The sequence below is a fragment of the Tubulanus polymorphus genome, chromosome 3 (genome assembly GCF_964204645.1).
Source record: "Tubulanus polymorphus chromosome 3, tnTubPoly1.2, whole genome shotgun sequence".
Lineage (NCBI taxonomy): Eukaryota > Metazoa > Nemertea > Palaeonemertea > Tubulaniformes > Tubulanidae > Tubulanus > Tubulanus polymorphus.
The window spans coordinates 11638105-11660071 of NC_134027.1; the positions used below are offsets into that span (position 1 = coordinate 11638105).

Here is a 21967-nt window from a genome sequence, read left to right on the forward strand (position 1 = left end):
CGCTTGAGGGTAGCCCTTTCTTTTTATCCATTCTATCTATTCATGTCACTTTACGGAAAAACACCTGAAAAACAATCAGAAATGATCAATGCTGATCTTGAAATTTCAGTGCAAAGAATATGACAGTTGACATAAACTGTATAATTAGCCTGATTCAATTAGCCTAATTAAACAGCTCAATAGCAGCCTGATTAGGGATGATGCTAGGGTCTTTTTCCGTGAAAATTTTCATGCATCACAAATTATGGTTAGATTCTCAAAATCTTTTGCCCCATTGCCCAAAATATTTGTCCTTTTGAATGAAAAAAAATTTGAGTCATTTCATGCCTAATTTCAAATAGCAACTAAAATACAAAATTTTAGTTTCAACTTTTTTATTTAACTGCGCCCAGAGTTAGAACTACACAACTGTGTAACTACATCCTGCTAGCGATGGGTTTAAACCCCAATTTTAGCCCTAATTATTTGAAAGGCTAGTTGAAATCTTCCTCTAATCTGTGCCAAATGGTCAAATAGGTGAAAGATGCATTAAGAAAAGCAAAATTCATAGCCCTTATCTAACGGCCTTTTCATTTTTATAATACCTACATCAATTAAAATTCATGTCATTGAAAATTAACTAACAAATTTGAGTTAGGTCTACCGGTAATCATGTTCAAGTAGGCAACCAAAGCCCCTTTTTGACAGAAAAATATCTTTTTCCACAAGGCCAGGCCTAATTTGGATCATAGAAAAAAGTTAAACTACAATTCAAGATAAACTCAATTAATGAAGAAATCAGATGGATTAAACTTTTTTGTGAAATTGGACTCTACCCAAAAATTGGACCCTATTGTGAAATTGATTTAGGTATGCACAAAAAGTGCTCATTTTTCAGATTTTGTTGTTGCTGACATTATTAACTGTCAAAGTAAATGGGGCAAATTTTCATGTTTTTACATAAGTCTCACATAAAGTGGTCCAGTATATGCAAAAAGTAAAGAACACTTTCGATCATTCATGAAGTTGTTGATTCATATTTTCTACGTATCCGCATTTACATAAATCTCAACTCAACTATCGAAAAGCCTACGCAATGTAAAACTACTAAATTTTCAACACAAAATTCACCTACAAAACAAAAAAGCAAAACCGAAAAAAATATACCACGGCGTCGACAAGGTCCAGTTCTAACAAGCGACATAAAGCAAATCTTACCGACTATTTTTGTTTCGTTGATAATTTGCGGTATTTTTGCGCTGAAATATTCTCAAAATTCTTCTTCCAAAATGGCAGCGAATAATGCACTGCGCATGCGCACGACGATAAATCAGAAAGTTCATATTTTTAATATCATAAAATTATAGCAATGATTTCCATCCTGGTTCCATCCTTGTAATCTGTTCGAGGACCTTGGTAGCTTTAGATCAAGACGTCCATCTTATTAAATTTAGAATTGCCCATAAAAACGCTTTACATCTCTCCCTTTAGACCCTAAAAGTCAGATTTCGTTTTTAGTGAATTTTCATCATCAATCTTCATTGCCTCCGTTAGTTTTTACTTTTTAAATCAATTTGTATTGTTTTTGTACCCCGTCGATAAATCTCTTAGTTATCAAGCTTTTGGACAACATTTGTTTATACGCTGGGAATGGGAAACGCGGCGGATCAATAAAGGTGAACATTGATTTGAATTGTTATCGCAAATGTAGTTTGAATTTTTTATTTGATATTTACTTATGTTATTCCCTCTGGTTCATGTAAAATAGTGTGGTTTATGTGTTGAATATAATGTTTCGATCGATTGGTCTTGTGCGTTTCGTGCTATGTGGATTTAAAATCCAAAAGAAGTAAATAAAAGGTTTTTGAATTGAATTGAAACTAATGTAAAAATAAATCACTTCCGGGTTGTAAAATGTCAAAAATGGAGAGAATGCGGTGAATTTTTGAGAACTAACTGGACTTTAGTCGGTAATTCTCGTGTTTATTCTTTACGGAAGAATGTTAATACAGAGGACTACTGCAGTATACGTCGTTTTCAGTTCGGAAAAATCGGTGTAGCATTAAAATCAAGAAGAAAAGTTACCTTCAAAAAGTTCGTTTTATTTGTTTACTAACTACATACAACATACAGTAATTTACAGTCGACAGTCGTTGACAAGGAAAGGGGGAAGGCGTCGACGACTCAAAATGAGTAAACCTACAACGAACAGTCCCAGTGATGTCAGTGTTGTAAAGTTGAATATTACGGATGGACTGGCCGGTTTACACTGCGGGCCTGGTGCCCTGACTGGCGGCCTCGGACTTTTTGTCCAGGCAGTATTAGCTTTTATTGCATTTACAACGCTTATCGGTAAGTTGTGGCATAAGAGATGAAAATTTAGTTCATTCAGCGATCGGACCATGGTTTGATTTCATAATATTTTCATAAATCTGTAATCTGATCTCTGCTCTGGGCCCAGTTTCGTTGAAAACTCAAATGTTCGGTTTATTAGTTACTTATCGGCAGCTTCAATGATGACATCAATTCACCACACTTAATTTCAAACCTGTTGTCAGTTCACACACCTCAGGATGTCCGACGGATATTCACCACTTTCCCAAAACATGTTCACCCAGGTGTTGCCATCCTCTCTGGCAGTACCCAAGACATTTTTCTTTGAAAATGAATTAATAATGTCATGTCTGAAGCATCAATTTTAGACAGACATTCGCCATTTGTTCAAAATATGTTCACCATTCTTAGGTGATCGTCTGAGCGGATGGGTACAGACAGCAGATCGATCGATGCAGATTAGGTGTAGCTGTTATAAATTTTTCATGAAACTTGACTCAGGTCCATAGACATTCCCAGGAATGCTAGATACTAAATTTTTACCTTCCTGTCATTACCCTATCTGACCTTTCAGTGCGTCTACACCACAATGCGGTGTATGAATCGGTGATGGATTTTGCTATTACACTGCACTGTGGTGCATTGATGTAATTAGTTTTTATCTCTATACAAAGATGACAGCACCCGTCAAAAATAGTGAAATATTAGTACCTAACGATACTGCGGTGTAGACACATTGAAGTGCTATTCCTGTTATTCAATGCACTAGGGTGGAATTTTCCCAAATTTTCTTCAGCACAATAGGGTATTAATTAGTCAGCACTGAAAGGGTTAAGAAGCTCTAACCCTAATTGATTCTAAAATCTTATGATATTAGACTTACCTCACATGACTTACCTCACACTTACCTCAACCTTATTCTTTTATAGCATTTTAAAATGCTCTGGCGTAATATGACCACAATTTCTGTCTTTGTATATGATTGTGTAAGTTAGGCGTTTGCTTCGTTAACTGGGGTGTGTGCAGGGAAGGGGTAAAATTCTGAAAAAGTTCCATAATCTCCAATGCAAATTCTGTTTACCTACAGCATTTCAATATGCACACAAAAATTGCAAATACCGGGCACTGGTAATATTATTTATTGATAGACTAGATGTGAATTTTAAAACTTTGCCTAAAAAGGCCAGGGTTTTTTTTGCAAACAACGCAACAATTCTAGCTGAGTAGGTTCTTGGCTTATAGGTTGCATTCAGAATACTTGCAGTCTGATAGATTTATTCCCAACATTGTCTAAAAGATGATTGTTTTTCTACAGCTAAAAGATTTTGTGAACCTAAGTACGAACGAAGGCCGTGGTTGATATGGTTCTTCGACACATCTAAACAAGGTTTTGGTGCAACTGTGATTCATTTTTCAAATGTTTTCCTCGCTGATATGTTCCAAGGTGATCCGTGCACTTGGTGAGTTGGAATGCAATCGACATGTCGAAATATGCTTAGGCTAATATACAGCTTATGAATTGGATTTGATGTTTCATTGTTAACATTACATCGTCAATGCTGACAAAATAGTCCGCGGCATTTCCGCGGCATTTTCATTTAAGTAACTCGCACATGTAGTCATCATATTGCCAGCTATTCTACCATACCCTATAATGCTCTGCTCATTTATCAACCGGTTAGATGAGTTACCAACATGATTATCACAGGAAACCACCTCAACGAAGCGAGTTGGATTGAGTTTCGAAATGGCAGCTTTGTGGATCCACATCCATGGGCACCATTGCAGCAACACTCTATTTTTAAGGCGACTCTTTCAACTGTCTAATGCAAGTGTTTACAGAGTTTATTTAGATAAAAACGGTTTTTGTATCGGGTTTTTCGGTAATCATAGATTACGGATAGATTATGGATTTATTTCAGTACCGCTAAATTGCTTATTCCCTCAGTAGGGATTTGAATCTGATGGCACTATGGAGGACCAAAGTCAGTCATGACTTTAGCCCAGAAGTGGTCTTTAATCTTAAGATCTGCCTTTAATTGTTAAGTTTGGTATAGATATAAGATGGTCGTAGACTGGTCTTAATTCAAACCATGACTGTGCGACTGGGCCTTGTTTTACAGTTGTAACTTGGTGGTCATGATGATGCCACATTCCGATACACAGGATGCCCGCTGTACAGCCAGTCTACTTAGGGCTGCATTTTGAAACTATGAGCATCTCGTGGTGCCATCAGTTTTCGAATCCTTGCTAAGTAAGAATCTTAATTTGACTAATGATAAGTGATAAATGTTTGACAGGTACGTCGTGAGCTTCCTCTTAGATTCGACTATTGGACTGCTGGTTATATACATCGGGCTCAAGATAGCTACGTATATCGTGACGAAAAAAGGCTGTGAATCGTTGAAATTCGGAGAATACGGTTAGAAAATTTTCACACTGTTTTTTTCCTCTCGAGGGGTAATAGGTTCATTTAGTTCCAAAAAAAAATTTGTTGAGAGGTGTTCATTGTAAAGAGGTTCTCTCACTTGAAAATGAGCTAAGATAATGTTGGTTCAAAATCATTTGGAAAAAGAGCATTTGTTATGATATGAGAGGTATTCATTATGGGAGATTTTACTGTACATGTATTACCTTAATTGGACCACTGGGAAAAATTACTCGTAGCCAACCAGTACTTACCCCATTCAGACATTCTACTTCTACATGTGAATTATGATCAATCCCCATTTTCTCATAACTTCTAATAGGCCATAACTGCTTGATTACAAAATGTGGGGGTCAGGACGCCCCCCCCCCCAAAACCTTGAGGTCCCTTGAAAATTCCATCTCCAAAAGTGCCGGACTGAATGTTTTTTGGAAGATATGTCAAAATGAAGCTTTAACAACTGAGAAGAATATCAAAATTTTCTAGTGGCAATTAGTTAAAGAAGTTCTAACAACTCGTAGTTAGTGTTATGTGAGCCACGAAATCGCCGCTAAGCTTGGAAAAAGGCCTTAAATTTCAAAAGTGTACACCCCTTCTGTTGATGATGGATCCGCGTAATAAAAAGTCAGATATCTTTCTCATGGCTCGTATATTTCTTGCTATTTTGAGTCAGGTGCCTTGAGAATGAATAGAAAATTTACTAATTAAAACCTGATGATCTTTCGGGTACACTTTATAGAATAACCTTATTTTGAGAGCTACCTTAGTAACCTGTTGTCTAAAGCTCGTTAAGTGCTTATAACTGTAAGATTATGATAAAATCTCTGTATCATTGCAGGTAGTCCTCCTCAATGTAGTGCTTGGATAGGTCAGTGTGGTCTTTATATTTTAGTCATGCTAGTCGAGAAGATCCTTATGACTCTTCTTGTCCAATTCAGTTTCTGGAAAAAGGTATGATCTTAAAATGAAATGTTTAACTCGAAATACCTCTTTAAGTCAGCTCTGTGAATCTCGGAGATATTTTGGAGCTTCAGTTCTTCAAGCAATTTGTTATTTTTTATATCTTCCTAGTTTCGCAAATTTATCATGTCACCAATCAAAAATCCAAAGTTAGAACTGGTCATCGTGATGTTTATTGTGCCTCTTATTGTAAATGTAAGTACCATTGATAGTCAGAGTGGCTGGGAGGTTGAAGCATCAGTCCGTATAAATTACTATAAGCCTAAATCAATTATTGAATGAATATTTGGTCAAATTATGGTAAGTAATGGGGAATTGCCAATATTTGTCGGGTAAAATAATGGAAAATCACTGGAATTTGATATGGATTGTCATTTAAATGGACTAGGACGCCTGGATAGGTTGAGGGATATAAAGAAAAAGGAAAAGTTTGAAAACTGCTACTAAAAATTAAAAATGCTCTTTATTATTGTGTATATTCTATGTAACTAAGATATCAATCAATCAATCAAAAATAATTTTCGCGTTTTCCAGGCGATTATATTCTGGGTCATCGACAACTTCCTCATGAAAAAAGTCAAGCAACGCCTTTCGAAATCGAACAAAAACGACGCATCGTCGAAAGTGAAATATTACAAGGCGGCCGACAAAGTGAAATGCTACGACAAAACGGACAAAGTCGAGGACTCCGACTCGGATGTCCTGCTCTCCGTCGACGAGGACAATCACGCGAGCGTCGATTCCCGATCGTCCGATCGGTACCAGCTACTTCAAAATTTGGCCATATCTTAATTGCTCATTTGACTATTGAGCCCGATTAATAATAAACGCTCTCGGGCGTTCAATCATATCGAAGGGAAGTTATCGATTAACCGATGCATGATACGAATATTTTAGATTGAAATGTTTAAATTATATGCATGATTATTCTTAGATATAGTATACCGGTAATCTTTTATGCGGTTGATCGACGAGTGATTTTTGGGCCCAATTTCATAAAGTAGTGGAACCACTTTATAACAAACATGGACGTGATGATGAAACTAAGAATTTTGTCTCATTCAAGCAATTAGACACGTGATTCCACCAACTATCGGTGACAAAAAGGCATGGATTAATCCGGTCCCCTGTAGTTCGTTGTAACAAGGTTCTATTGTAGATTTTTTTATCGAAAAAATCCATAGAGATAAATTTTTTTTTACCTAAGTGACAACTGTATTGAAATACCAATGTGAAATCTGATCGACGCAGATAGCGATTATTGTTGAAATATTTTCCTGGCCTGTTTGGCCGATACAGTCAAACTTATGATCACAAATTGGGACTTAGAAGTAATGACTTCTTAGATGTGACAACTTAACCAAGTTTTGCTGTATAAGGTTTATCTGACAAATTTTAATGGTCCTAAAATATCATATTTGACTCTGGTTTTCTGTTGTTGAGACATGGTAAGATGGTACCTAGTGGTTTCAAGTATTATTTGTTGGTTTACGATCAAGCTTTTGAGTGAGCTTGAAATATTTGCAGTTCTGGTAATGTATGTCAAAAGTCAAAAGTTTTGTTTGTTTATCGGCCTAAGTATGTAGTCACATAGTGAAATTTGCTCAGGGATTTCATTTGATCTTAGGTGATGAACCTTCGACTCAAGTCGATGCTTTACACCTCATAAAATGAGCCAAAATCGTGTCTGTAATGGTCATGAATTCTACCATATATTTTTCAATATTGTCTGCTTCAGTGCTGCTGCAATTTTAAAAGAATGTGATCGTTCTCGTTACGTTCATTATGCTTATTGTGAACGCAGTTATGGAATGCTGCCTACACGGCGTACAATGAAAAATAATGGAATTCTTTGAAGCGGCTCAATTTGCTACCTAAGATACCACACCGTATTACCCTTTCGATCTTGCCATATCCTTATGAGAATGAATGGTGTTTATATATGGTGGCATGCGTTTGGGAACTAATTCTCTCTAATTGTAATGATTCCACGAAACAAACCAAGACCCTAGTTTTTTACAACGTCTGTAAGAATCAAACATCCTTATTCTTATATTTTATCCTTGCGGTTCGCCTAATGGTAGTAGTTTTGTCCGGAAAAAGATTGAAGATTTCTGCCTGGCTTTAGGATTAACGCTTTATCGTAAGTGATTCCTTTAACCTTACTAGTTTTTTACCGTGCCATGAAAAAAAACTGGAAATATCTGGCTGGCTTTGTTATTCTTTCTCACAGCTGTGTGTAGCATGAATGTAAGTATCACTCCTCATTTATTGTCACTGATTATACCAATAATGTTATTGTTTGGTTTAAGTGCATATGTTACGTCTTAGGTTGTCGCCCTTTGGTTACAATGTAAAAACTCAAGCCCGAGATAAAAAACTACAGGCGCGTTTCCAAGGGGAGGTGCAGGGGGATGTGCACCCATCCTAAAGATGCCGGATTACCTGAATTTTTTCAGGAAAAGGAATAATAACAAAATGATACCTTAAAGTATAAGTTGATTAGGCTAGGTTGTTCTCTGAATTTCTATGAATGAGTTTATATTTTCTGATGAGCTTTCTTTCCGAGTGCCCTTTTAATTATATGATATGCCCTATTTCGTGGTTGTGCCCCTGCCTGAATCACACCCCAGATCCATCCCTGAATTTGGCTGAACCTGTACATAATTAAATTAAAACCCACTATATATGCAAATTCAGGTTAAAAAAATAATTTCATTAATCAGAGTTCAGTTGGAATAATGATATTCCCAGCATGTTTGTTTTGATTATGACTTTGTTTTAGTGGGTTGTATTGATTGGCTGACAAATGCTGTTATTGATTTAGATGTTTGTGCATATCTTCAGTACACTTGAATAAATAAAGCTCGCATTGTGTACATCAGTGAAATAAAGGATCGTCCGGCAAGACTTAAGTGAAAATGGAATACTGACTACATTGATTGAAGTTTGGTTCCAATCTTATGAAATACAATACACTCCGCTTGCCATGGAACTGATTGTTCGAATTGTATAGTGCGTAATATAATATGATATTGAATTTGGAGATCAATTGAGCAAATTTACTATCGAAAAAATGTTGGCGTTAAGAGAGAACCTGGCGTTAAAAACGATGGCATTATAACGAACTTTGGCTGTACAGTCAAACGCTTACGTCATCGTAGTGGGGACGATCATGTTGATGACGTCGAAATAGTGACGTGCAAGTAAATAGACTTGGAAATAAAATTAAGGTCTAAAAAAAAAGACATGACTTAAGTGACTTAGACTTTGACTGAAATATTCCAACTCCAAATTAAGTGATGCTGATTTTTCATTGTTGCTCAGAAATTCACCGAGCTCTATTATGATCCGAGGCTAGTGGAGTCCACTGTGCTGTCAGTCCTTATTGAAGATGGAATCTGAATGTATTTGCTACATTAGACTCCACTTCAAACACGGCCATGTGCTTCAGGTTGTTGCGTGCCTCAGACAAAATTATTGACATTTTTCTCAAATTCATGTGATGACCCATGGTCGTTCCCAATGCCTCGAACAAAAAAGCCATTGGTCTCGCCAGATCCAAGGCAGGCGGTGTCTACTCTACCATGTATGTGAAAGGCTTATTAATCTCCATTATCTTGAAATTGTTAGTAACACAAAAATCAAACTGGAAACACCGATCAGTAGTTTTTGATAAACTGCTCGAATTCGGTGTTGTCACCAAATATGGTTGAATTGTTAGATTGAGATATGAATAATAAGAATTTTTTTACGTATTATATTTTTTTATCATTTGTCAACGATCATCAATCGATTGTGCGAAACGTAGTAGAGAACGTGTTTTTATGTAAAACGTATGCAATACAAAAAGCAAATGTATTATATAGTAATAGTAACAACCTTTTCAGTTCATGTTTTGAAATGATGATTGTATTTCTTTCATGTGTTCTGCGCAACAGGCCGATATTAAGGGGTTTTGAAAGAATCCCTACCCCACTTGTCAATGATGGTCCACCCAGATGTCGGCCAATGAAGTTTGAGAATCAAAGCAAAATTTCATTGACCTTATATCGGGTAAATCTGTTTTACACCCTGATGTCAAACACTATAATTGCTCATGCAACTAATTTTCATAAGTATATTCTGACTGCGGCAGTACTCAATTTAAAGACTTGTGTGTGCGCCATACAAAAGTTCCACTTTCATGGAAATTAAACCCCCCATGGGCCACTGCTCATTCAAACATTGATTGGATAGTCTTATTGCGGAGACTCTTGTTCATTTTCATGAATACAGCTTGCCTGCTGTTCAAAGGGCATATGGAACCTGACTAAGTCGGCCATCGATTTGTGACAAATTACATGTATATACATCATGTAACATCGTATATTAACAGACAACAGTGTGCTTGACAAAATTATTGTACTGGTAACTAATTGTAATTTATTGCTTGTGCATTTAATTTGTATAAAAGTTTTAATAAATCATGATTCTGGAGTGTGTTGAATTCATACTTTTGACTTTTAAAATCTTTTTTTTTTAAATCATTTTTTCAGTGGTGTTTGCTAAATGTTTTATACAGTTGACATAGAATAAGTGTGTTTAAGGCCTCCAAAAATAGATTGACTGATTGGTGGAGAGTCATTCATGATTGGGCTGCTGACCCTAATCCTTATCCTGAGATCTGTTTAGTAAGGGGCGTGGATAAGGGCTGGGAAGGTATTGCTGACACCGGTCCGGTAATCCCGCATTCAAATCGGTTGAATGATAAAAATATTTTAGGCTGTTTGTACTTTTTGTCAAAGTGAAAGTAACCGAGAACTTCCGTATTTGTTATAGCCGTATTTGTTTATACCGGTTACATTTCAGTCCCAGCTATGGGCGGGGTCTGTAGAAGGGTCGAAGCGTAAGAAAAATTGATGGCAAACTTCGAGATTCTAGAATCATGAGCTATCGCGCAGATATTATTCGCGTATTAGTCGTTCCCTAGATTACCGGCGCCCGCAGAAATTAATACACTCGCCGCCCAACAAATTTTCTTTAGTTCCTTTAAACGGAGGCGAGAAAGCGATGTTGTTTAGATACATCCCGGAAATGGCATGCTCAAGTTGGATTTTGTTTCTTTTCGCCGGATTATCAATCGCTAACGTTACTCCCGACGAATGTGGGCAAGGTACATGTACGGCATCAAATAAAGTCGAAAATGAGAAAGCAAAATATCGTCTTGGTAAGTACTGTCATGAGCCCTGGAATTAAGAAATTGAAATATTCTCCCAAACTCACACCTGCAGTGCAGCCTCTTTTTTGTTGAACTCGTGTCTTTCTGTCTGGTAGCAGGTCAACTCGTACCCTATTATTGCGGAAATATTTTCCCTGCATTTTTACAAGCTGTTCATCGCACTTACTTAAAAAACTAATTTTTCCTATTTTGATTTTTGAATAAAGCCCTGTTCAACATCAAAAGCAAAAAAGCATGAATTTTCCTTTTGCGACTCAGGTAATAGCGGGCATCCTTATTACCGAGATGACGTATTTTACCGAGATGAACCGAGATGAAATTAAATATAACATATTTATTTATTCCTTATCGATTTTTACAATTGAAATCATATTATATCAGTAATAAATGCCTACTGGAGTCATATTTTACATATTTTGTCGGATATTTTAGTAGAAAAATTACTTTTAACTTTACCGAGATGAAATCGTCGATCAATCAAATTCAATGAAAATTTATTGCTTACTGAGTTTACGTATTGGAAGTCAAAATTTTTTTGAATAAAAAGATATGTAAAATAAGACTAGAAGGTATTTATTACTGATATAACATGATTTCAAGTGTTAAAATCGATAAGGAATAAATAAATATGTTATAGTTAATTTATATATTAAGTTATAGTTAAGTCATATTTTTCCGGATATTTTGTAAAATAAATTTTGACTTCAAATACGTAATCGCGGTTAGCAATAAAATTTCATTGAATTTGATCGATCGACGATCTCATCTCGGTAAAGTTAAAAGTTATTTTTCTACAAAAATATTCGACAAAATATGTAAAATATGACTCCAGCCAGGTATTTATTACTGATATGATATGATTTCAAGTGTTAAAATCGATAAGGAATAAATAAATATGTAATATTTCAACTCATCTCGGTTGATCTCGGTAAAATACGTCATCTCGGTAATAAGGATGACCGGTAATAGAATATATTTTTGACTTCTAGTGTGAAAAATCCTTTTTCTGATGATATGGTTACACATGTAGTGTTTTTTTTAAATTTTTTGTAATAAATACCAACAAGATTCTATATGAAATGATAAACAGGGTAAAAGTTGAACATAGATAGTTAAATACATTAAGATTTAAAAAACAGGTTCTCGTACGAGTTGGCCAGTTATGTCCTACACACGTCTTACTTTTCTGAAAAAGTTGGTGACATTCTCAAATTCATGTTACTTGACTCCCAATTTCTCATTTTTTAGATGCCAGATGGAAACCGTATAGAGCTAAGATCGCAAAAGCCTTGCAGGAATACGTAGAATGTAGCTCAGAAAATTGTGACTGCCATTCTAGGTATGTTATGATTTAAAAGAATTAATGAGAACATCAATTTTCAAATTCCGTTTAATAAAAGGGTGCCTTCAACTTCGTGATGTAAATCTATTGAATATTGGGTTTAATCTCCTGAAGCTCAATTTATATCAACACATTGATTACCATATTTCAACGGGTTACTATTCCATATTGATTATCCTTACCCACAGTATTGGATGAAAAACAATACAATACTGTTCTATTCAGAGAAATTATCTTTGATTAAAAATTTTCTTTACTATTTATATTACTCAAATTGCCTAGGCCTATTTTACGATCACACGCCAATTACACTTTTACTTGGAGTAATATATATGGTACTGTAACGAAAATGTTTTAGTAGAACAGTATCATATTTTAATCTGATAAGTGCGAGTAAGGAAAACAAATATGGAGTAACTTTGTGTAAATATGAAGAAACCCACCGAGAGTAGTGCATCGAAGTAATGTGGAGTAACCCATACAATTGAATAGTAAAGCAATGAAGTAACCGATAGTAAGCTCTAGTAAGAAGGGATCTAGGCCTATAGTGATTTAACCAATAAAGTAATCCATCATAATATGTAGTAAGGTATAGTGATATGATACAAGATCCTCACTACTCCTTGGTGCCTTAAAAAACTCCTTCTAAACAGGAAATGCTTTTAAAAGGTGCTTGAAACTCCTTTAGGTTGATTTGAGCGAAATGCCCAAAACTCCTTCAATTTTGAGGAATAAGCAATTTGAAATGCTTAGTTGTAAACTACGTCTAAACCATTTATTTACCCCAATTAGTTGGTTACTGAATTAGAAATTGAGTTTAGTTGTGTAAAGGATAAAAATTTGTTTATGAAAAAACCGTATTAATGGTTTGCCAAGATAAACAGTACTGACTTAGGAGGAGTCGACGATAATTGGAATATGAAAGTGATGCAGGCACTTCTTCGGAATTTGAAATTTTCGTCTTTAAAACGAATTATATGACCGATCTGTAGGGACCCTGTAATAGGAAAGTTAATTAGGCCATAGGCCTAAGTATAACATTAACGATCCTTGCCCAATACCTTTAATTTTTTTCTAGCAGAACATATAAGATCAGTATAGAATGTGCTATCATCAGAAAATCATGATCGACTGAATTATTTTCGATTGGGAAGCGAGCATAAGTTGTTTGCGTGGTCAAAAGTTTGTCTTGAAATTCCAAACTTTTTTGTACAAAAAATACACCTTTTTCGCTGGAAAATTTGCCAGAATTGCCCTGTTACGTAAATTCCTGGCTTCCATTCACTGGATCGTGAAAAACTGCGTATCTCTTTTTGTGCCGTATATTTTAACGCGGCATGAAATGATGAAAATATACCAACTGTCTATTGAATAACGAGGCATTGGTGGTGTCTGGTGTATCCTTTAACGCTATTTGAACTATCCGTCGAACTGGAAAAAAATTACTCGATTCTCCGCGCTCCATCGGGTTGTAAAGCATGGCATTTACTCATCCATTTACTCATCAAAAAACTGATAGCGATACGACCCGCATTTTGCACGAAGTGAAGTGTATTGAAATTTTTCAAAGTCGGCGAGCAATGTAAGTCGATAGTTCATGTTCGCCTGTAGGCTCTGTAAACATCACAAATTCATTATGTTTAAAGTCGCCGCATTCGTGTTGTTGAACGTAGGATAAAATCGATGTTCTATTATCGAATAAACATCGTCGCTTGGCAGTTTTATGAATATGAATAGCGGGTACGAATCGCAGATATATAGTTTGCGATCGTTTATTTGAATAACTCGTGGTAACGCGCTAGCGAAAATGTTTTATGTAGATTACGTAAACATTTTTTTTTTCTATCGGGATAATAAAACGACGTTGTTAGCAGTTTATTCTCCATTACATAATGTGTAGAAATATGATTCTAACTTGTTATAATATGAATGATAACATATATTTATTATATACAGCGCTCCGTATACATTTCAGCGCAGTTTACAAATAGACATGGCTATAAAGAACAAATTGAAACAGTCAATTTAGTTATTGCCTAAACCCTTTCAGTGCATCTACACCGCAGTGCGGTGTATGAATCGGTGATGGATTTTGCTAGTACACCACACTGCGGTGTATTGATGTAATTAGTAATCAGTAATTATCTCTCTTGAAAAATGGCAGCACCTGTCAAACATAGTGAAATATTAGTAACTAACAATACACTGCGCCGCGGTGTAGACGCAAGTGGTATTCGCGTTATTCAACACACTAGGGTGGAATTTCTCAAAATATTCAAATTATCTCCAGCACTATAAGGTATCAATTAGTCAGCACTGAAAGGGTTAAGGCTAAACAAAAGTGATACCTCGTTTCTCCGCAGTGGCCTGTAATTTTTGTAAAATATAATAAGATTTTTGTTAAATGTAATAAAATTTGTAATCAGTTCATTTCTATAGCTGCCGGGTGTGGTATGGTAAAATTGATCACGATTTAAAAAATAGTAATGTGGTAACTCTAATGTACAGGGTAGACAGGCGGCCGGCCTGGTCAAGTATTTAGCAGAAACAAGGCATTTATTTTTTCTAGCCTAAGAGGAATTTCTGCTGAAACAAAGGCACAGTGACTATAAAATCGAGTATTGAATGATACATAATTTAGTAAAATCGAATTAGTAGATCCAGTCGTAAGGATCTGTTAGGTGTAGCCTATGTAATGTGATTAGATCGCAAATACAACTTGATGCCAAATCATTCAATAATTTCTTATTCTGTATGTACTATTCTGTGTTTTCCTTTGTATATATTTTGTCTCTTTATTGTGTTCATCCCTAGAATGTAAATGTTTACGTTACGGGTCAATAAAGTTATTTGAATTTGAATTTTCAATTAAAAAACCATGAGCAGAACTTTAAAATCAATATGTTTATAGACTGGAAGCCAGTGTAGCTCAGCTTGTATATAGGAGTAATGGAATAAAACCTTTTAGATCTTGCGACAAGTTGAGCAGCGGAGTTTTGGATAAGCTGCAACGTTATGATATTGTACCGACTTGTTCCAAGTAACAGACTTTTGCAGTAATCAAGTCTAGAAGTTAGGCTATAAAACAATGATCTTCAACTTTCCGTGATCGGATTATAGAAAAAAAGGTCAAATTTTGCCTATTTTGTAAAGGCCAAAAGCAGCTGACTTTAAGCACGTTTAACACGATGATCCATGGTCATACCAAATTTAAAGTAAGCACCCAGATTGCGTACCACTTCACTAGCATGTATTGTACATAGAACTCTGTCGCCAGTAAAGAAGTTTCCAGTCTCTAGGCGTCATTCTGTTGCGGTCCCCAGAGGTCCCCATTGTTGCGATAATTTGCGCTCATTTTTTGAAACATAAGTTTTGATTGAATATCATATAGTTCTGCAGTGCCTTGCTTGATTAACTTAATCAGTACACCATTTTAAAGGAAATGAAATGCAGGTATTTGCCGGTGATTATTGGAGTTTTTGAGGCAACAATTGAGAGCAGTGACCAGACAAATGATTGCGTTTGAATTGCAACTGGCACCGCAAATGATCCACTTCGCTTTGTTTGAGCATTGTTTAGTATCTAGTGAATGGTTTGCGTGTGAACGCCCTCTCTTATTAGACATGGTTCAAATTTGGCCCGAGCCTAATCCATACCAATTTGGCCCGGGCCAAATCGTCTCCGTGTGATCGCAGCTAGTGTTAACGAGAAGGAAATCAAAGATCCGGACACAATTTCCTACAAAACAATTGTGCGTATGTTGAAAGATCCGCTTATTGATGGGAAAATTATGTCGTTTATATCACTATTGTCAGTTATAACGCCATTTCTTACACTATATCAGTGCCATCACCGATGCTGCCATTCTTGGCGGATGATCTATATTGCGTGATGAAAATCATTTATGTCTCCAGTCATCAAAATATCTGTGCTCGAAACTAATAAGGGAATTTCAGCTATTCAGTATTGATATCGCGGAAAAAGAAAATCAAGTTCTTCCTCATGTTGTTTGACAATGGATTTGTAGCCAACAGAGAACTGAAATTATTATTATCTATGAAAAAAGTGTCAGAGAGACTTCATTCGCAATTTAAAGCAGCCGTGCTTAAATTAATCAGCAAACTTCAAGACAAATGTCTTGCTAAATATCAGCTGCTTGAGCGAGCAATGAAATGCTTGAATCCAAAAGAAATCGTAGAAAGAAAATCTGGATGTAAAGACTCTTTCGATACAGTTCTTAGGGTAGTTGTAGACTCGAAGAAAGTGAATATAGAAGATTGTGATACAATCAAGTCTCAGTATGAACTGTTTCTAGATAATGAAGTACCATATAACATCGCTGAATTTAAGTTGTTTGATTATAGCAGTGATCAATGCTGCGTAGATACACTCTTTTATAGACTAATGTCAAGGGAAAAGACATAGGAAAAGCTTTGGGGTGTTTTAAGTGATTTGTTGATATTATCACATGGACAAGCTGGAGTAGAACGTGGTTTCTCCATAATATGAGAGAAATTAATGTCGCAAAAAGCATTTACTGGTACTGCCCAACGGGTAGTTATTGACCCCTGCGCTCAATTGGTGGTACCATGAATTCAAGATTATCATGACAACTCATGATGTCCAGTTAGTGCAGCTCGGCAAAAATATGAATCCTTCCTCGAAGAGGAACGAAAAAAGAAAGCTAGGTAGTGAGAATTCAAAAAAGCAAAAACTGTTAGTAGATCGAATTGACACTCTCAAATCTAAAAAGAGAAGTCTGACAGAATAGGCCACTACATTATCAAATTCAGCTGATGAATTCTCAAAAAAAGCGGAGTAAGTTAGCCGTGTGAAAGAGCACAGTAACCGTGTTGTAGTTCAGTCAAATAGCCACCGGGCTACATCCAAAATTATATTAGATGAGGCGCAAAGATTGATGATATGATTTCCGAACTCTCAGAATCCAAAAACTTGTAAATTTCGATGTTTGCCCGTATTAGGCATCTGTTAGGTGTAATGTACACAAAGTATTATCATGGCAAAAAATAAGACTAATTCAGAAAATAAATGTATCTGATTATGTATTTGAAATGATTGACTCTCATGTTTATTATTGGCTTTTTGCGGAACATTTTACAAGGCTTTTTGTCTTGCGTGGATCAGAGAATATCAAGAGATCAGGGAATTCTGGGTGTCCTGATCTGTACGAACCCTGACAATCTGATTCGTATTGACTCCAAACATTAACTACTGCTTGTCAAAATCACCATCTAGAATGTTTTTGTCAATAGTATTTCCTATCTAAAAAATGTCTCTACGAGAAAATGGTCCGCATCCAATCCTCGCTGTTCTTTAGTTTAGAGCTGCATTCATAGCTAGCCGAACATCCTGCAGAGTAAAAAATAATGCAGTTCACAATATTAATGCCCTGTGTGATTATGCCCTGAGAGAACAAGTAAGGAATAAAGGAGTGTCCAGGACATGAAGTTCTGCCCCTTATGAGGCCATTGATTTTTCACTCGATTTCTTGTTGTAGGTAGGTTGATCTGAAAAGGTTGAAAGTTCTGTGAACACATGAAAATTATCTTTATATTCAAAATAACATAACTGATCCTTAATATCATATGATTTATATCCTAATATCTATTGTGGACAATATTACCAATATGTGTGTTATCTTTTAAGGTGTCAAAACTTTTAAACTAGTTTTCTTGTTGATGAATGCTGTGAATTGCAGTTTAATAGTGGCATAGATAGTACCTCCATGACCGTTGATGGCTGTACAGCGCTTCTTTTCTCCTGCTTCAAGCTCATCGCGGGTGTTAATAAAATTGTCGTTTTTGCCGATGTTGCGAACTGGGATAAATTCATTCAATTTATCGACATCATGTGATAAAAACCGAATTATGCGGCCACATAACTGAAATGCACCAGGGACTGGTCGCATAAGGCAGTAATCGTGTTAAGTTGTTGTTTCGCAAAAAATTGAACAGTGCTGCATACAAACGTGTATAAACTGAAAATACAGCCGATCACCATTATGTTTATTTGAAAATTCATGCCCATTTTTCATTTTTTTATTCCCAAAGTAAAAAGGGCACATTTAGTCGTCCGTATTAATTCCAAAAGCAGAAAAGGACACATTTTTACAAGACGAGACAGGTGATTTTAAACAAAAATGCACAATCAGTTGTGCATCAATTCCAAAAAAAAATATAAGAAAGGCACTTGTAGTCATCTATATCAATGCCAACAGTAGAAAAAGACACATTTTTACAAGATGAGGCAGATAGTTTTAAACATATAGACGCACCATTCTTCAGGATTTTATCTTTATTGCCTGGAACTAGATCTCAATGCAGTTAATTTTCTAGAAAGCACTTTGTCTCAGGACTTCATATAGGCCTATTGCTTGAAAATTGCACCAAAAAGCAGTTAGGCCTAACTTTCAAAATTAAGACCCCCTCATTTGTCATGGATTATGCCCCTTTTTTAAGTTTGTCTACTCTCAGCAGTAGTCTGCATGTATTGAAGTTAAATGCGTTGATCATTTTATAGTTATATCGGTTATATAGGCCTATAGCAGGACGGTAGAACACTGGATGAGATGGCATCCAGATGGTTCTTGATCATTAGTTTGCCATGTGCGCATTATATATTTGTTAGATAGATTTTATTTGTTTACTAATAAAATCTGCGCAGCACAGTTTTGAGATCAAATCAGGTGCAGGTAGTTTTAGTTTCGATAGCAAGTTTGCTCGGTAGTCCGGAAGAATTCTTATAGACCGGTAATTATTTCGTTCCTCAGTGCTTGGCGACTTATGAATACATCTTTCTTCTTGTAATGAATGATAAACTGAAAGATAACGCGGTTACTTGCTACATGTTCACTCATTAAGACTGTCAGATCGGTATCAGTACCATTTCGCTTAGATAAACTTTACAAGGTAAACACGAATCGTAGCTTTAACTCGCGAACAAGAAAATAGTCGAAAATGAAGTTAAGACTGATTCTTGTGTAATCCTTGTCAATTCGACCATGCAATCATGGAATATAGCGGCTGGAAAATGTTGTTCAATAGAACTAACTTGATAAAGTTTGAAAACCCTTGTAAAATAACGCATACATTGCTTGGTATTGTTGACAATAAATGATGTAATATCAGTTATACAATATTAAGCATCAATAAAACTATTTTGGATTGAATATCGACAATTGAATTGAATTGAGCGACAACCAGTCTAGTCCTGATATATTGACTTAAAAATGATTATCAAAAGTAGAATAAGAATTATGAAATGTATTTAATTACGGAATAAACACCAAAATTCATAATTGTGATTGTTATTTTGACACGCCGATAATGATGATGTAGTGCACATTGACTAACACAAAACCCCTTAAATAATGCATAATAGGTATCAATGTACCGCTATAACATTATTATAATAGTTTTTATGGCGTCATAAGATTTGTTGAGATTTTGTTGAACGTCTGTGGTACCCGGTCTGCGGTAATATATAACCAGCCAACCCATAGGGTTTTGACATATTTTGTATTCAGAATTTTATACATGTACCGCATACTAGCTTCATTGTACGAGATGTAATGAAATTTCAGGGCCCATTGGAATTCGGAAAAATTGGAAAATATATCAAGAAATATATTCATGGACATTGTACTGTACGAGTGAGAGTCTGATATTTACACAGTATTTAGTACGACTGGTAGACTGATATTGACTTCAGTATACATTTAAAAATTTTTGTTACTCTGATGGTGAAGTTTAGTCAAACCTCCACTGTCAGAAAATGAATTGTTTCGTCACCAACTGTCGGTTTTGTTTATTAAATTCAGTATCTAATTGAAGTAGATAAAACACAAGTAGTTTTATATTGGCAAAACATGATATTTTCTAGATAATACCGCCGAATAAAGTCTGGATCGGCGCGGCGTTTTATTTTCTGAGCATATACCACATCATTGGCTCGCGGGTTTCCAGGAGACCAAAAATTCAAATTTTTGATGAGACCCATATTCTCAGACTTTCTATCTGTCTACGTCTAGTGTATGTATGTTTGTCTTTCAGCAACTTAGCTTCGTTGATACTGGATCGATCTTGATGAAACTTGGGTACAATTTCTGTATGGGGGTCTAGTTGTGCAGTGCAAAGAATGGGCCCGGTACGCCACCTAGTGCAAGAACTAGGCTTTAAAAACAGCATTCTTCAACGAAATGACCTCGACGATGACCTCATAACTGAAGAACGGGGTCGAATTTCAAAAAGTTGTCTTGACGGAATTTAGCTATTGGTCCTAGATACAACTTATCTAAAATACAATGGGAAATAGCTGATGGTTATTTCGAAGTTTGAGTCTGTGCCCGAGAACCACTGTCGCCTATGGCTTGTTCATAAAATTCATTTATATAAAATGCTTTGAATACGATTTGATTGGTTGGAGGAATGAAAGATTAGTTTCTTCGATTGATTGCACGACTGTAGATCCTAAACATAAGCTGTAACCCATTAGCCTATCGATAATGTTTCCAAAAGAGGAGTTGAGGGATTTTGAAGTGATGGGATTTTCGACTAAAAGCTTTAGTTTGCGTATCTCATTTCTTTCAGCGTTATCGATGAAAATCTAAAACCATGGAAAGGAGGCATCACGAAGGCTATGTTTGCGCAAGCCATGGATCGAAAGGCGTATGGTGGATTGCATTACCAAATAATTGACCATAAACTTTACCGGGAAGATACCTGTATGTTTCCTAGTAGGTACGTATGTTCTTTGTAAACACGTTTCCATTAAAAAGACAATTGTGCCAATTTTATTGTATCAAATGTTTTGGAGTCTCAAATGTTTTACATCGTTTTTTTTTTCGCACGTCTGTCTCGCTTAAGGTTTTAAATTCTCCATAAACCAGGATTCATTGGTTTTTATTTATGTTTAGCCAGTATGTATATATATAGCGTATTGTTGTTAACCCTTTCAGCACGTCTACACCGCAGTGCAGTGTATAAATCGGTGATCAATTTTGCTAGTACACCGCACTGCGGTGTATTGATGTAATTAGTGATTAGTTTTTATTTCTATTAAAGATGACAGCACCTTTAAACATAGTGAAATATTAGTAACTAACGATACACCGCGCCCCTGTGTAGACGCACTATAGTGGTATTGCTTTTATTCAACGCACTAGGATGGAATTTTTCAAAATTTTCAAAATATCTCTAGCACTATAGGGTATTAATTAGTCGGCACTGAAAGGGTTAATGCCAGCATTAATCTGCATTTTGGATCTGTTCTTTCATACATATACGTATAATCGATAGTGTGAAATGTCTGAGCACGGAAATTAAGAGATTGATGTAAAAGTCCCTAAAGATGTTGAGTGACCATTCAAATCAATGGAAATTTTACAAAAAGGGCACAATAAGCCAATGCTGAAAAGAAATTTCAAATGGCAATTTCTGTAAAACAACGCTACAATTTTGTCAAAAAATTCTCGTCAAGAGTATTTATTAACTAATTAGGCATGGACCAAATTTGTCTTTGGCTTTTTCCAGGCCACCATGGCCCGAGCTAAATCATCTCCGTGTGATCGTGGCTTTAGTTGTCAAACAGTTTTGAGACTTTGTATAATTCCAGTTGGATCGGTGAAATCGTAATAAAGAATGGGATTCAGGTAAAATCCTGAAGCTGTTAGATAACCGAAAAA

At 35.8% G+C, this 21967-nt stretch overlaps 2 protein-coding genes across 3 annotated transcripts in view; both read left to right on the forward strand.

Annotated features, from left to right (window-relative positions):
• The first annotated feature begins 1894 nt into the window (after positions 1–1894).
• Positions 1895–10176, forward strand: LOC141901576 (store-operated calcium entry regulator STIMATE-like). Of its 2 annotated transcripts, XR_012618839.1 has the most exons (7): positions 1895–2331; positions 3629–3773; positions 4614–4735; positions 5580–5692; positions 5813–5896; positions 6236–7844; positions 7935–7953. XR_012618839.1 is itself a non-coding variant. In XM_074788903.1 (6 exons), exons 1-6 carry the CDS (start codon positions 2169–2171, stop codon positions 6491–6493), a joined length of 885 nt encoding a protein of 294 aa, XP_074645004.1. In that variant the 5' UTR covers positions 1895–2168; the 3' UTR covers positions 6494–10176. The 2 variants fall into 2 exon arrangements, 1 of the variants encoding a protein (XP_074645004.1); XM_074788903.1 differs by having other exon boundaries at positions 6236–10176.
• Positions 10177–10754: 578 nt separating this feature from the next.
• Positions 10755–21967, forward strand: part of LOC141901475 (protein O-glucosyltransferase 1-like) — a 30458-nt gene continuing 19245 nt past the window's right edge. The window contains exons 1-3 of the mRNA XM_074788738.1: positions 10755–10910; positions 12171–12261; positions 20874–21023. Coding sequence (XP_074644839.1) covers positions 10778–10910; positions 12171–12261; positions 20874–21023 — 374 coding nt within the window. The 5' untranslated portion in view covers positions 10755–10777. The remainder of the gene's footprint in view (positions 10911–12170; positions 12262–20873; positions 21024–21967) is intronic.

Bases quoted from the DNA above. Each gene is read 5' to 3' on its own strand.
- LOC141901576 (XM_074788903.1), top strand. From the start codon at position 2,169: ATGAGTAAACCTACAACGAACAGTCCCAGTGATGTCAGTGTTGTAAAG. The intron at 4,736-5,579 runs GTTAGAAAATTT...GTATCATTGCAG, and splicing joins GTTGAAATTCGGAGAATACG to GTAGTCCTCCTCAATGTAGT. The intron at 5,897-6,235 runs GTAAGTACCATT...CGCGTTTTCCAG, and splicing joins TTGTGCCTCTTATTGTAAAT to GCGATTATATTCTGGGTCAT.